The 13,306-nt window shown below is 34.3% G+C and overlaps 1 protein-coding gene across 2 annotated transcripts in view; it reads right to left on the minus strand.

The window, feature by feature from the left end:
* DDX46 (DEAD-box helicase 46) overlaps positions 1 to 13,306 on the minus strand; it is a 52,107-nt gene that overhangs the window by 12,349 nt on the left and 26,452 nt on the right. For both annotated transcript variants that reach the window (XM_006212798.3, XM_031673046.2), the window contains exons 15-18: positions 12,988 to 13,150; positions 2,590 to 2,783; positions 837 to 974; positions 396 to 545 (exon numbers count right to left, since the gene is read on the minus strand). In XM_006212798.3, the coding sequence (XP_006212860.1) occupies positions 396 to 545; positions 837 to 974; positions 2,590 to 2,783; positions 12,988 to 13,150 (645 nt within the window). The remainder of the gene's footprint in view (positions 1 to 395; positions 546 to 836; positions 975 to 2,589; positions 2,784 to 12,987; positions 13,151 to 13,306) is intronic.

Genomic DNA, 13,306 nt, shown 5'->3' on the forward strand with positions numbered 1-13,306 from the left:
ACAGTGGAACATCCATGTAATATTATGTAGTCATCAAGAATAGGGTAAGAGTGAATTTATTAAAATGGGAAAATTTCAACATAGAAATGCTGTCATAAAGGTTACAGCTGTACCCCAGAAATTAACACAACATTGTAAGCTGACTATAATAAAGATAAACATTTAAAAATAATTTTAAAAAGGTTATAAAGCAGTTTAATCTCATTTTTATGAAAATACAGAAATACAAGCATATGTGAATATGTTCATATCATATACATAGAAAAAAGCTGGGAAGGGTACACACCAAAAATGTTTCCAGTAATTTGCTAACTCAGCAAGCCTACGGCAAGACCTCTAGTACAAAAGGAACAACTGCTTCGATTGGTAAGAATAAAGCTTAGAATAACACTTACATCAACTGCAGCATCCTCATCATCTGAATCTTGCAGACCAAGAGCAGCTTTTTGTAACTTCTTTCTTTCATTAGCCAAAGCTTGTTCTGTTTCATCAAATTTGAATCCCTTACCAGAGAACCCACTACTCTTTTTAATTATTTTCCCTTCCTTTCAAGGAAAAACAAAAAAGTTAACTTCATAGTGAAAACCTTTAAATGTTCAGGAATTTATGGCAATTAAATATTTTTCAAAGTGGTGTATGACAATGTAACAAATTACTTCATCTAGCATGAGAGAAAAAATAAGAACTCTTACATAGACTACACAAAATACTAAGTTGAAGCAAAAGGATTTTGTTTCATCTCTAAAGAGATAAATGAAAATAATTCTATCAAGATTTACAAGTACTAAATATGCAATAATGATTTGCATAAAAATAAGGGGAGTTAAAAGACTCACAGCTTTCTGTTGATCTTTGAAATCACTCCAAAGTTTCTCTAGATCAGGAGGCACTGTAGTCCCTGACAATTCAAGGGCTTTAATTATGTCACCAGCATACCGAGCTTGATCTTCTGTGATAAAAGTATATGCGTAACCCTAGTGAATGATGAAAAGTGGAACTATTAAACACCGATAAAATGAATCCTTGGATCACAAACAAGATAAAAATCTGAGTCACCTAACATACCCTAAGACATCTCTATTACTAACGAATTTTAAAGATCATAAAAGAGTCCTACTAAATTCTTCAAAGGTTCAAGGTGAAATATCTAAGTTTAATGTCTAAAAACAAGCAAAACCAAAAAATGTCTTATGTCTTTATGCATGAAGAGAAATTTATGTGTTTTACATAAATGCATAGTTGCACTGTCATGTATATTAATTTTAAGATAGTATTTTATTTTCCCCTTTTTCCTTGCATTCCCTTCCCCCACTACCTACTGCACCTCTCCACCCCAGCTAACCTGTATTAACTTCCTAGGATATAGCTTCCCATATTTTTTGAAGATCAATAAAAGAAAAAGAATATGTGTATGTATATATGATGTGTTTTTATATGTACAAAAATGAGGTCAAATACATCACAACCCTGGGACTCTCTAAAGCCTAAGGAGTCACATGTCCCTAGCAGTTCTTTGGTTCAGGCGAGGCAAAGACTGGAGTTGTAAGCAGAGGAACAGCAAATTACAATCAGATCACCATCTTCACAGAATACTCTGCTCCTACCAGTGAACTGTTAAAATTTTAAAACACAGTTTAATATTTTATTTTAGAAGTATGTAGTTACCAGACTGGAACTATGGCCTGCATTGTATGACCCATGAGCTAAAACTGGTATTACATTTTTTAGGCACACACACAGAGTAAGTAACAGAGACTGTGTGTGACCCAAAAATGCTACAGTTTTTACCACCTGGCCCTTTACACAAAAAGTTTCCCAAATTCACAGAGCAACTCAGGTTAAAAGAACAAATGCCATCACTACTTATTAGCTATGCAAATCTGGCAAGTAACAATGTCTACATGCCTCAACTTTTTTTGTCTATTAAAAGGGGTAATATTGTCTACCTTAAAGAGGAAGTTATGAGAATATAATGAGATGACATATGTAAAGCACTTAGAACAGTGGCTGACACTTAATAAATACTCCATAAATATAACCTATTACTATTACTACTGCTTCAATATGCAGAAATGTCCATGGTTGAAATATTAAATATAACACCACCAATGTTTCCAACAAAAGGACATTTCTGCTGCCATCAAAAAGAATGAGTTAGAACTATATACTTAACAGAATACAGGTGAGTTAGAAGGGCAAATAATACACATGTATGTGGAGAGGGAGAACAGTGGTGATAGGTGTGGACATGAGTGTACTTCATGGTCCCCATTTTTTTAAAAAGTAATGAAAGATCCTAAACTATATACATATATGTATATGTTTACATGGAAATTCTTAGTGAGGAGGAAAAACCTTTTGGGGAGACAAATTATTAACACTACCTGCCTACCTGTCTAAAAGCTAGGTATCCAATAATTTTTGTAACACTTAGGTAAGTATTATGTATATAAATAATTAACATCAACTATTTCCCATACTCTAATGATTTTCAAAATATCCCTATTACTCCTATTATCCTTTAAAATCCTGAAGAAACATCTATATTTTAATATAAAAGAAATCAACTTTAAAAATAATTCTTTTTACTTTGTTGCCTGCTCTTCCAGTCCGTCCTGCTCTGTGCACGTAATCCTCATAATGATTGGGGCAGCTGTAATTTACTACAAGAATAAGATGTTTCACATCTAGACCTCGGGCAGCAACAGACGTAGCCACAAGAAGTTTGCAGGTCCCATTCTTGAAGTCATTTATGATGCTATCTCTGTCATATTGATCAATACCTGCAAGTAAATTAAAGAGTTATAAAACCACAGGTTCAAATTAAATTTTCCATTTCCTCTGACACTTAGAGAAATAAGCTAAACACAGGTAAAAAAACAAATCCAACTTATACTCACCACATGTCCAACAACTACAATATATAAAATATACAACTAAGGAAATTTAATGGCAAGATGCAAAGTTAATACTATTTAGGAATTCCAGATCTGCCCTTGTTTTGCCCCCTTTCCTGTATATAAGGCTTATAACTGCAGAAGCCCAATCTCAGAATCACTAACCTACATCCGTTGTAGGGGCAAAGGTAGAAAAGTAGGTACATTCAGCCTATATTGACAGGATTCAGATCTTTTTCCTTCTACAGGTTATGTAGAGCCTTGCTACTCAGTTTTGTTCAAGGACTAGGAATAGCTTCACATGAGAGCTTGTTAGAAATGCAGAATCACAGATCCTACTCCAAACTACTGAATCACATTCTACACTGTAACAAGAGTCTTAGGTGATTACATATGCACATTAAAGTTTGTAGTACACTGGACTGTAAAAAGTATCCAACTGGACCACTCTTAAATATGTTACCCAAAGAGCCTCAGAATCAGTGACAAAGTAGAGCATAAAATACCAAAATGTTCTATTACAAAATGCCCAGGCCACAAATACATTTTCTGATGGGGTATCCAGGAATCTCTAGTAATTACAGAAGGGGATGAGATAAATTCTCAAACCCTGAAGTTCATTTTTGCAGCAAGTGATATTCTAACACTTCATATAAAATCTGAATTTAACATATACAGAATATCAGCATCTAAATATCAATATCAATTCATATTATTACCTAAAATTTTAAATAAACTCTTCAAACATTGAATTTAAAAAAGTATTTGGATCTTACATCAAAGAAATTAGGATCCAAAACTCTACACAAAAATCTGTTTAGAAAAATTAATGAAATCAATAATTTACAATAAGTATATAATTTTAAAACACCAAAACTTTTAGTTTAGACTGAGGTAACCTGACTACCAACTCAACTACACATATTGCATTCCTCAGAACTGTATACAATAAGCTAACTGAAGTACACAGGATGCCTGCCAAGCAACAATTAATCCTCTTCCTTCTCAACATAACACCAATTTTGTTAGCCACCCAACTCCTCAAACCAGAGATTAGCCTAATTCTCAGTCTCAGGAGGTGAATCATGATTAGTGTAAACCAGCCCTTGTCAAACTTTGTTAGTTTGCACTCTTAAAATGAGTAAGGACCAGACCCAGAGGCCTTTAGTTTATACAGGTCATCTCTATTAGTATTTAATGTATTAGAAACTAGAACTTAGGAAAAATTAAAATACTAATTAACTCAGAAACACAACAATAAAGCAATTACATGCTCAAATAAAAAACATATTTTTGTGAAAGTAACTTTTCCAAAACAATAAAAATAATTAAGATGCTTTACGTTTTTATAAATCTCTTACATGGCTTAATAGAAGATAGGTGGTCTCATACTTTCTGCATTCAATCTGCTGCAATATAACACAACGTGCAGCCTCTAGAAAACTACACTACCTATACACTAATAATAGAATGAAAGCGAAAAAGGAGAAAAACTGGGTGGGGTTACTGGAAATACTTTTGACCTCATGAACACCCTGAACAACCTCAGAGACCTCAGGTGTCCCAGGACAATACTTTAAGAACCATTATTCATTCCTCTTGACTATGAATGATTTAGGCATAAGCATGTGAAGCAATTCTGATCAAAGAGATTGAAAAAAAGTACAGATAGGGGATTATAGGAAAATTTTTCCTTACTTACACAAAAACCACATGTTTCGATCAATGTAGGAGAAACATCTTACTGGAACAACCCTCCTGCAGATAACAACTATGAATTCTGGACAAAATATAAAGTACAACTACCTGAAGGCACCAGAGAATAACTAAAAGCAAACAGAAACTGGAAGGGTGTTGACACCTGGAAGAATGCAATGGCACTGGTTCAGTTTAATAGGATTTTATTTATTTATTTTAAACTTTCTATTTGGGGGCAGGCCCTAAGCAGTCAAGGTAGGGGAGTCAAGACATGAATAGAAACAGTCTTCGAGACAAGAAGAAACAGAAGAAAGAGTTCAGGATAAATTTGGGACCAGAAAAGAAGATACAAATTTCAAAAAGAACAACAGAGCAGGCATGCTCAATTGTATATAAAAACACTCTCCAAATACCTGATCCCAAAACTATATATGCATGGGGCAGAATCCAAAAGCCCAGCTCTGACTAGAAGAAATTAAGAGAGATTTCAGATGTTGACCATTGCAGCCAAGTTAATGCCCTATTAGGGGAAAAAAAAAAAAACCTCTCAAGAAAAACATAAGAGAATTTAGACTCCACAAGATGTCATTCACAAGGGCCAGTATACAAACCAACATTACTAGACATACAAAGAAACAAAAAATGTAAAACAAAATCAAAAGAAAACATAATCAATAGAAACTGACTTGAGATGAGCAAGCTGTTATAATCAATAGCCAAAAATTTTAAAGCAACTATAGTAACTGTGATCAAGGAAAAAAAATTTAACTGCAGGGCTAGGAAATACAATTAAGAGAATCAAGAAAATATAAAAGAAAGTTAATTGGAAATTCCAGAACTAAAAAAGTATAATAACCAAGTTAAAAAATTCACTGAATGGGCTTATTAACAGCAGGTAAGAGATGGTCAAAAACCAGAGTCAACTTGAAGCCAGAGTCAAAGAAATTAGCCAATCTTAATTACAGAGAGAAAAAAGACTGAAAACAAAGACTGAACAAACCATCAGTAATATGTGGGACAGTATCAAAAGGTTGAACAAATACATAATCAGAGTTCCCAAAAAAGAGGAGAAAATAGGGCAGGGGAAAAAAAAAAAACACAAGAAATAATAGTCAAGAATTTCCCCAATTAGATGCATGACATAAATTTACAGATTCTAGAAGCACAGTGAACCCAAGTAGAATGAATAAAAAGAAAATCATGCCTAGATACACTTACCACATGACCTAGCAACCTTGTTTCTGGTTACCTACCTGAGAGAAATTAGATGTTCACACAAAAATGTGTACTTGTGTATTTAATAGCAGCTCTATTCATAACTGTCTAAAATTGGAAACAAGTCAAATGTCCTTCAACAGACGTGGTACAGCCATACAAAAACTACTACTAGACTAGCGAAACAAATGAATAATGCAACAACCTGAAAAGATCTCAAAGCCAGCAAGCTGAATTGAAAACAAAACAAAACAAAACAACTGCAAAAAGCTGCATAATGTACAGAGTACATCAGTGGCTGCAAGAAGGGTTATGGACAGAGGAGAGATTTACAATTACTTTGTATAAGGACAGGACAAGGTCTTTTGAGGGGTAAGGGAACATTCTGTAACTTGATTACGGTTTATCTTGTGGGATAGTTAAAGCAGCCAAAAACCTGGAAACAGCCCATGTCCAACAGAAATGACTAAACAAAGAATAGTATGTTTATGCAATGGAATATTACTCAGCAATAAAAGGGAAGAACTGATACATGCAACAATATGGATGAATCTCAAAAATACATGCTAAGTGAAAGATACCTGACACAAAACAGTTCATAATGTAAGATGACATTTATTTGAAATTTTAAAACAGGTAAAATTAACATACGTTGGGGGAAAAACATAAAAATCAGTTGTCTCTGGGACAGGGAATAACTGAGGGAATTTTCTGAGGTTATATCATAATAGAGGTTTGGGTTCCACAGCTTAAAGGCATTTGTCAAAACTCGTCAAATGGTACTTGAAATCTGTACATTTCATTTTTTATTTAAAAACTTTTAAAAATAACATGCATATTGAAGTGAAATGCACTGATGCTTCAACTTTGAAACATCAAAAAACGAAAAAAGATTGATGAGTAGATAAAAGAACAAGCAGATAACTAAATATGTGATAGATAAATACAACAAAATGTTAACTGTAGAATCTAGTATTAGATATTCAAGGGTGTTCACTACACAGTTTGTCAAATTTTCTGTTTGAAAATTTTGGTAATAAAAGTAAGGGGAAAAAAGACACAAAGACATGGAAAACAGTCTGCTTCCTCTGGAAGTTGTCAGATCTGGAAGTAAAGATTGAAACTACAGAAGGCCTTTTTGCTGTCGGAAAGAAAGCTAGCTTAGCAACAAAGTATGTTCAGGACAGCAGCATACAAACTACAATAGGTGACAATGAGCCACTGAATGCAGCAATCCTGGAATCATTTCGCCATAGGATTTCATGTTTTGTTAAATAGTAAATATTTCTTATGATTTAAGGCATCTGGGTTGGTATTTTGTGTTACTTGCAGAAAAACAAAAGAAAAAAGTAACTGATGTCACGTTAAAGGCCTCGACGAAGCATTTTGCCATATTAAAAAAAGTCTGTTTTCATATTTCCTGATTACCTGGAAGTAGAAACCATTATGATGCCTTCCTAATTTCAGCAATAATTACCATATTAAAAGCAAGTGAGTCTTTAAGAAATTTTAAAATTATGTTATTAGCACAAAACTGAAGAAATGGATGACTGTCAAAATAGAAATTGTAGCCATGTTTTAATGATAGTGCTTTCAGATTTCTCCTTTCATTTTTTAACCTACTTTAAAGGAATAGAAGTATGTGATAAGTCAAAAATAGAGTATTAAGAACAACAGGTGCTCCATGTATTTTGTTCATAAACCACAATTACCTGGCCTTTGTGCTCTAACAAAAAGCCAAGCAACGGTGAACTGCTCTGATTGCTGAACTAAGAAAATTGTCTCAGGCTAAGACCAGTAGGCAGAACACATCATCCCCTCCTTCAACCTCCTGCCTCCCCTTCTCCCCTAACTAGACCTGAAGACCTGAGGAACTACAGGTGGCTCTGAAGAGGTGGCAGCACTCAGAATGTCTCAGAGCTTCCTTCTCACTATTCAGAACAGGAATAAACAGATATCAACCCATTAAGTGATAGGTTCTGCAAATTAGCCTGACTGCCCCTTTATGAAGATCAATCTTAGAAGAGCAGAAATACTATAATCTCCATTTTACAAGTGAACAGATCAGTACTTTTTGTCATTTGGTCACAGTACAGATTCAGTAGCATGTTGCAGTTGCAGTAACTCTGGAAAGGAAGAATGAGCTAAATGTTTTGCAATTTGTATTGTTTTTTCTTCCAAAGGGGGCAAAAAATTGTATGCATTTCATTCATACTAATATCCTCACTTCTCACTACTAATGCCATCACACTATGTGTTAGGCATAAAACGCACATGAATGACATGTGCATATTAGGAATTTCATGGTAATACCTTTAAAAAAATTCTTTAAAAGTCCTAAATAATTTCTGTGTTTATATACATATATAGCAAATAGGCCTTTATTTACTTAAACATTAAGAAAACTTAATGACAAGACACATAAAAAAATCTCTCTGGTTTTCCTTCAGAAATTCAGAACATTCTGTTCTATTACAAAGTGACCTGATAAAAATGTCTAAGCTAATGAATGTATTTTTACACGTGCAATGAATGAAGCATTTACTTTGAGACTCAAGATCTACAGAGACAGATCTGGTTTTAATTTTTTAAATTTTAGTTTAAAAAACACAGAAAAACAAACATAGGGCAGAGAAGAAATCATAAAAAGGGAGTGATAAACCCCATGTTTCAAATGTGGAGAATAAAAATGGCATTCAAAACATTTTCAGGATGACACTAATATGGCATAAATAAAACATCTACAAAAGTCAGCATAGAATATTTACCCTAGTGATTAAAAGTAAATGTGAACCTTTAATGAAAAAGAATATGAAAACGAATATATGTATATATATGCATGACGGGGACATTGTGCTATACACCAGAAATTGACACATTATAATTCACTGTACTTCAATTAAAAAAAAAGTAAACTGGACAGCAGCATGTAAAACAGTGAAGCTAGAACACACCCTTACACCATATACAAAAATCAACTCAAAATGGATTAAAGACTTAAACATAAGACAAGATACAATAAACCTCCTAGAGGAAAACATAGGCAAAACATTATCTGACATACATTTCAAAAATTTTCTCCTAGAAGAAATAAAAGCAAGAATAAACAAATGGGACCTAATGAAACTTACAAGCTTCTGCACAGCAAAGGAAACCAGAAATAAAACAAGAAGAAAACCTACGGAATGGGAGAAAATTTTTGCAAGTGAAACCGACAAAGGCTTGATCTCCAAAATATATAAGCAGCTCATACGACTCAATAAGAAAAAAATAAACAACCCAATCCAAAAATGGGCAGAAGACCTAAACAAGCAATTCTCCAAGGAAGACATACAAATGATCAAAAAGCACATGAAAAAATGTTCAATATCACTAATTATCAGAGAAATGCAAATCAAAACTACAATGAGGTATCACCTCACACCAGTCAGAATGGCCGTCATTCAAAAATCCAAAAATGACAAATGCTGGAGAGGCTGTGGAGAAAGGGGAACCCTCCTACACTGCTGGTGGGAATGCAGTTTGGTGCAGCCACTATGGAAAACAGTGTGGAGATTCCTCAAAAGACTAGGAATAGACTTACCATATGACCCAGGAATCCTACTCCTGGGCTTGTATCCAGAAGGAAATCTACTTCCGGATGACACCTGCACTCCAATGTTCATAGCAGCACTATTTACAATACCCAAAACATGGAAACAGCCTAAATGTCCATCAACAGGTGACTGGATAAAGAAGATGTGGTATATTTATACAATGGAATACTACTCAGCCATAAAAACCGACAACATAACGCCATTTGCAGCAACATGGATGCTCCTAGAGAATGTCATTCTAAGTGAAGTAAGCCAGAAAGAGAAAGAAAAATACCATATGAGATCGCTCATATGTGGAATCTAAAGACTCATGGACAGAGAATACAGACTTGTGGTTACCAGGGGGGTAAGAGGGTGGGAAGGGATAGACTGGGATTTCAAAATTGTAGAATAGATAAACAAGATTACACTGTATAGCACAGGGAAATATACACAAAATGTTATGATAAACCACAGAGAAAAAAATGTGACAATGAGTGTGTGTATGTCCATGAATGACTGAAAAATTGTGCTGAACACTGGAATTTGACACAACATTGTAAAATGATTATAAATCAATAAAAAATGTTAAAAAAAAAGTAAATGTGGACATTTTGGAAAAGGCAAAAATATGAAGAAAATAAAAAGTCAGTGATTAAGGGGCAGAGGAAAGGAGATGTGAATAGGCAAAGCACAGGTGATTCTTAGCATGCTGAAGATACTCTGATACTATACTGATGAAGACATGTCATTATATATTTGTCCAAACCCACAAAATTTATAACAGCAGAAGTGAACCCTACTGTAAACTATGAACTATGGATGACAATGATGTGTCCTGATAAAAATGTCTAAGCTAATGAATGTAGGTTCACGAATGTAACACTGCGGTGTGGGATGTTGATAGTGGGGGAGGCCGTGCATGTGTAGAAAAAAGAAGTACATGGTACTCTAACTTCTGCTCAATTTTGCTATGAACCTAAAACTGCTCTAAAATACAAAGTTTATTTTTAAAGAAAAGTAAATGCACAGAGATCAAAATTAAAAATGAAATGACTCAGGCATGCTTAGCAGTACGAGGTCTTGGGTTCAATCCCCAGTATCTTCATTAAAAAATAAATAAATAAATATTTATTAACAAATAAAATGACTCTCACATAAGACAGTCATATAGACCAATGGAATCGAATAGAAAGTCTGGAAATAAACCCTCACGTAAATGGTCATTTGATTCTGAGAAGAGTTCCAAGACAATTCAACAAGGAAAGATAGTCCTTTCAATAAATGGTGCTGGGAAACCAAACCTCCACATTCAAAAGAATGAAGATGGACCAGTATCTTACACCATATACAAAAATTAACTCAAAATGAATCAAAGACCTAAACTTAAGAGCTAAAACTTTAAAACTCTTAGAAGAAAGCATAGGGGAAACTTTTTATAACTTTGGATTTGGCAATGATTTCTTCAATATGACACCAAAAGAACAGGCAACAAACAAAAGAAAAAAATAAATACCTTGGACTTCAAAATTAAAACATCAAAGGGCACTTATCCAAAGAGTGAAAAGACATCCCACAGAGTGGGGGAAATATGCAAATCACTTATCTCATAAAGGATTGCTATTCAGAATACATAAAGAAATCCTACAGTTTAGCAAGAAAAAAACAAAACAAGCCAATAAAAAAATTGGCAAAGGCCTTGAATAGACATTTCTCCAAAGAAGATATACAAATGCCTAAGCAACACATAAAAAGATGCTCTACCTCATTAATCATTAGGGAAATGCAAATCAAAACCACACTAACATACCACTTCACATCTACCAGCATGGCTACTATTAAAAAAAAAAACTGTAAACAACAAATGCAAGTCAGGCTGTGGATAAAATGGAACCCTAATGCAGTGCTGGTGAGAATGCAAAATGGTGCAGCTGCTATAAAAAAGTCTGGTGGTTCCTCAAAAAGTTAAACAACACTTATCACGTGACATAGCAGTTCCACTCCCAGGTATATACTCAAGAGAAATGAAAGGAGGAACTCAAGTAGATACTTGTACATCAATGTTCAAAGCAGCATTATTCACAAAACCCAAAAAGTAAAAACAACTGTAGTGTTCATCAATACTTAGGTGAATGACTAAAGGAAATATGGTACATATATACAATGGAATATTACTTAGCACTAAAAAAGAAGAAAATTTTAATACATGCTACAACATGTATAAACCTTAAAGATGTTAAGTGAAATAAGTTAGGCACAAAAAGACAAATACTGTTTAAGTCTACTTATGTGAAATATCTAGAAAAGGCAAACTCATAGATTCAAAAAGTAGAATACAGGTTACCATGGGCTGGGGCAAAGGAGGGTGTGAGAGGAAATTGAGTATTGCTTAACAGGTACTGAGTTTCTATTTGTGATGATTATCTGGAAAAAGATAATGGTGATGGTTACACAACATGGTGAGTGTACTTAATACCACTGAATTATACATTTTAAAATGGTTAAAATGGAAAAATTTTCATGTAAAGTGCATTTTATTCATTAAAAAAAAGGAAAACATAATGAATCATATTAAAAGTTAACCAAAGACATACCCTCAAAGCCCTTTTAACTGCATCCCACATGAAGCCTGGTGTGGTAGATTGTATTTTCCAAAGACGGCAAAAGTATGTTCTATCCCACACGTCCTTTTGTATGTGGAATCACACTTTCCCATCAAGAGTTGGAGTCTATGCCTCCTTCCCCTTGAATCTGGGCCAGATCAGTGACTATTTTGACTTATAGAATATGGTGGAAATAAAAGTTCTTCTGCTTCCCAGTATTGTCCTTAAATGGCCTGGCAGCTTTTGGTTCTCGCCTTCTGTGCCAAGTGGCCTCATAGAGAGGCTAACAAGGGGAACAGCCAGGATTCCCCATCAACAGCCTGACTGAGCTCTTAGTCAAGAGCCAGTACCAACTTGCCAGCTGCATAAGTAAGGCAAATTGGAAATATATCCCTAGCCCCAACTGAGTCACCCCAGCAGACAGAGCATAAGAGACAGACTAAATCTGTGCTAATCTCTACAGAAACTGCAGATTCATAAACAGAATAAATGACCGATGCCATTAAATTGGGGGGTAATTTGTCACAAACCCATAATGTCAAAACACTTGGTTAATGAGTGTAATGTGAACGGTCTCTGTTTCATACATTTATTATTCTAGGTGCCACATATACACAACAGTGGTGATGTTACACAAGAATTAAAATGTTACTTTAAATTTTCAATTAAAGCTCTAATGTGAATCATAAAAACCTCTAGGTAGCAAGGTATAATGGAAAGAATGTAACATGAGTCAGAAAATTTTAAGTTCAGTTCCTCCTTAGCTAATTAATGGCTATGAATCTGGTCAAACCAACATTCTATTGTCTTATTTTCTTTATTGCTAAGATGGAATAATAATAATGCTTTCTCCTACAGAACTGTTGTGAATGAAAAACTGTGAGAAAGGATATAAAATTTAGTACTAACTTAGAGTACAAAGTAAATACACTATCACTCTGAACACAGCGCAGTGCTTGGCCAAGGTAAGTACTTAACAGATACTTCATTAAACATTACCTCCGTGAAGAGACATGCAAGGATAAGAAGCTCTCATCAAATCTTTCAGAAGACCATCAGCATGTTCCTGCTTATCCACAAATATAATGACAGATCCTGATTCTTGATAATGGCCGAGAAGCTCAAGAAGCTTCAAGAATTTCTTTTCTTCTTCAATCACAATCTGGAAACACCAAATTGTACAAAATTAATGGAATAAAAATCTGAATACATTTCTTTAACAAAAATTCATTTCATTTGTGGCAAATAAATAAATGACAACATCTTGCTATATCTTTAGAAGGGGGTAGGAAATTGTTGATTTTAACTGGTAAACCAT

This window comes from Vicugna pacos, chromosome 3 (genome assembly GCF_048564905.1).
Source record: "Vicugna pacos chromosome 3, VicPac4, whole genome shotgun sequence".
Lineage (NCBI taxonomy): Eukaryota > Metazoa > Chordata > Mammalia > Artiodactyla > Camelidae > Vicugna > Vicugna pacos.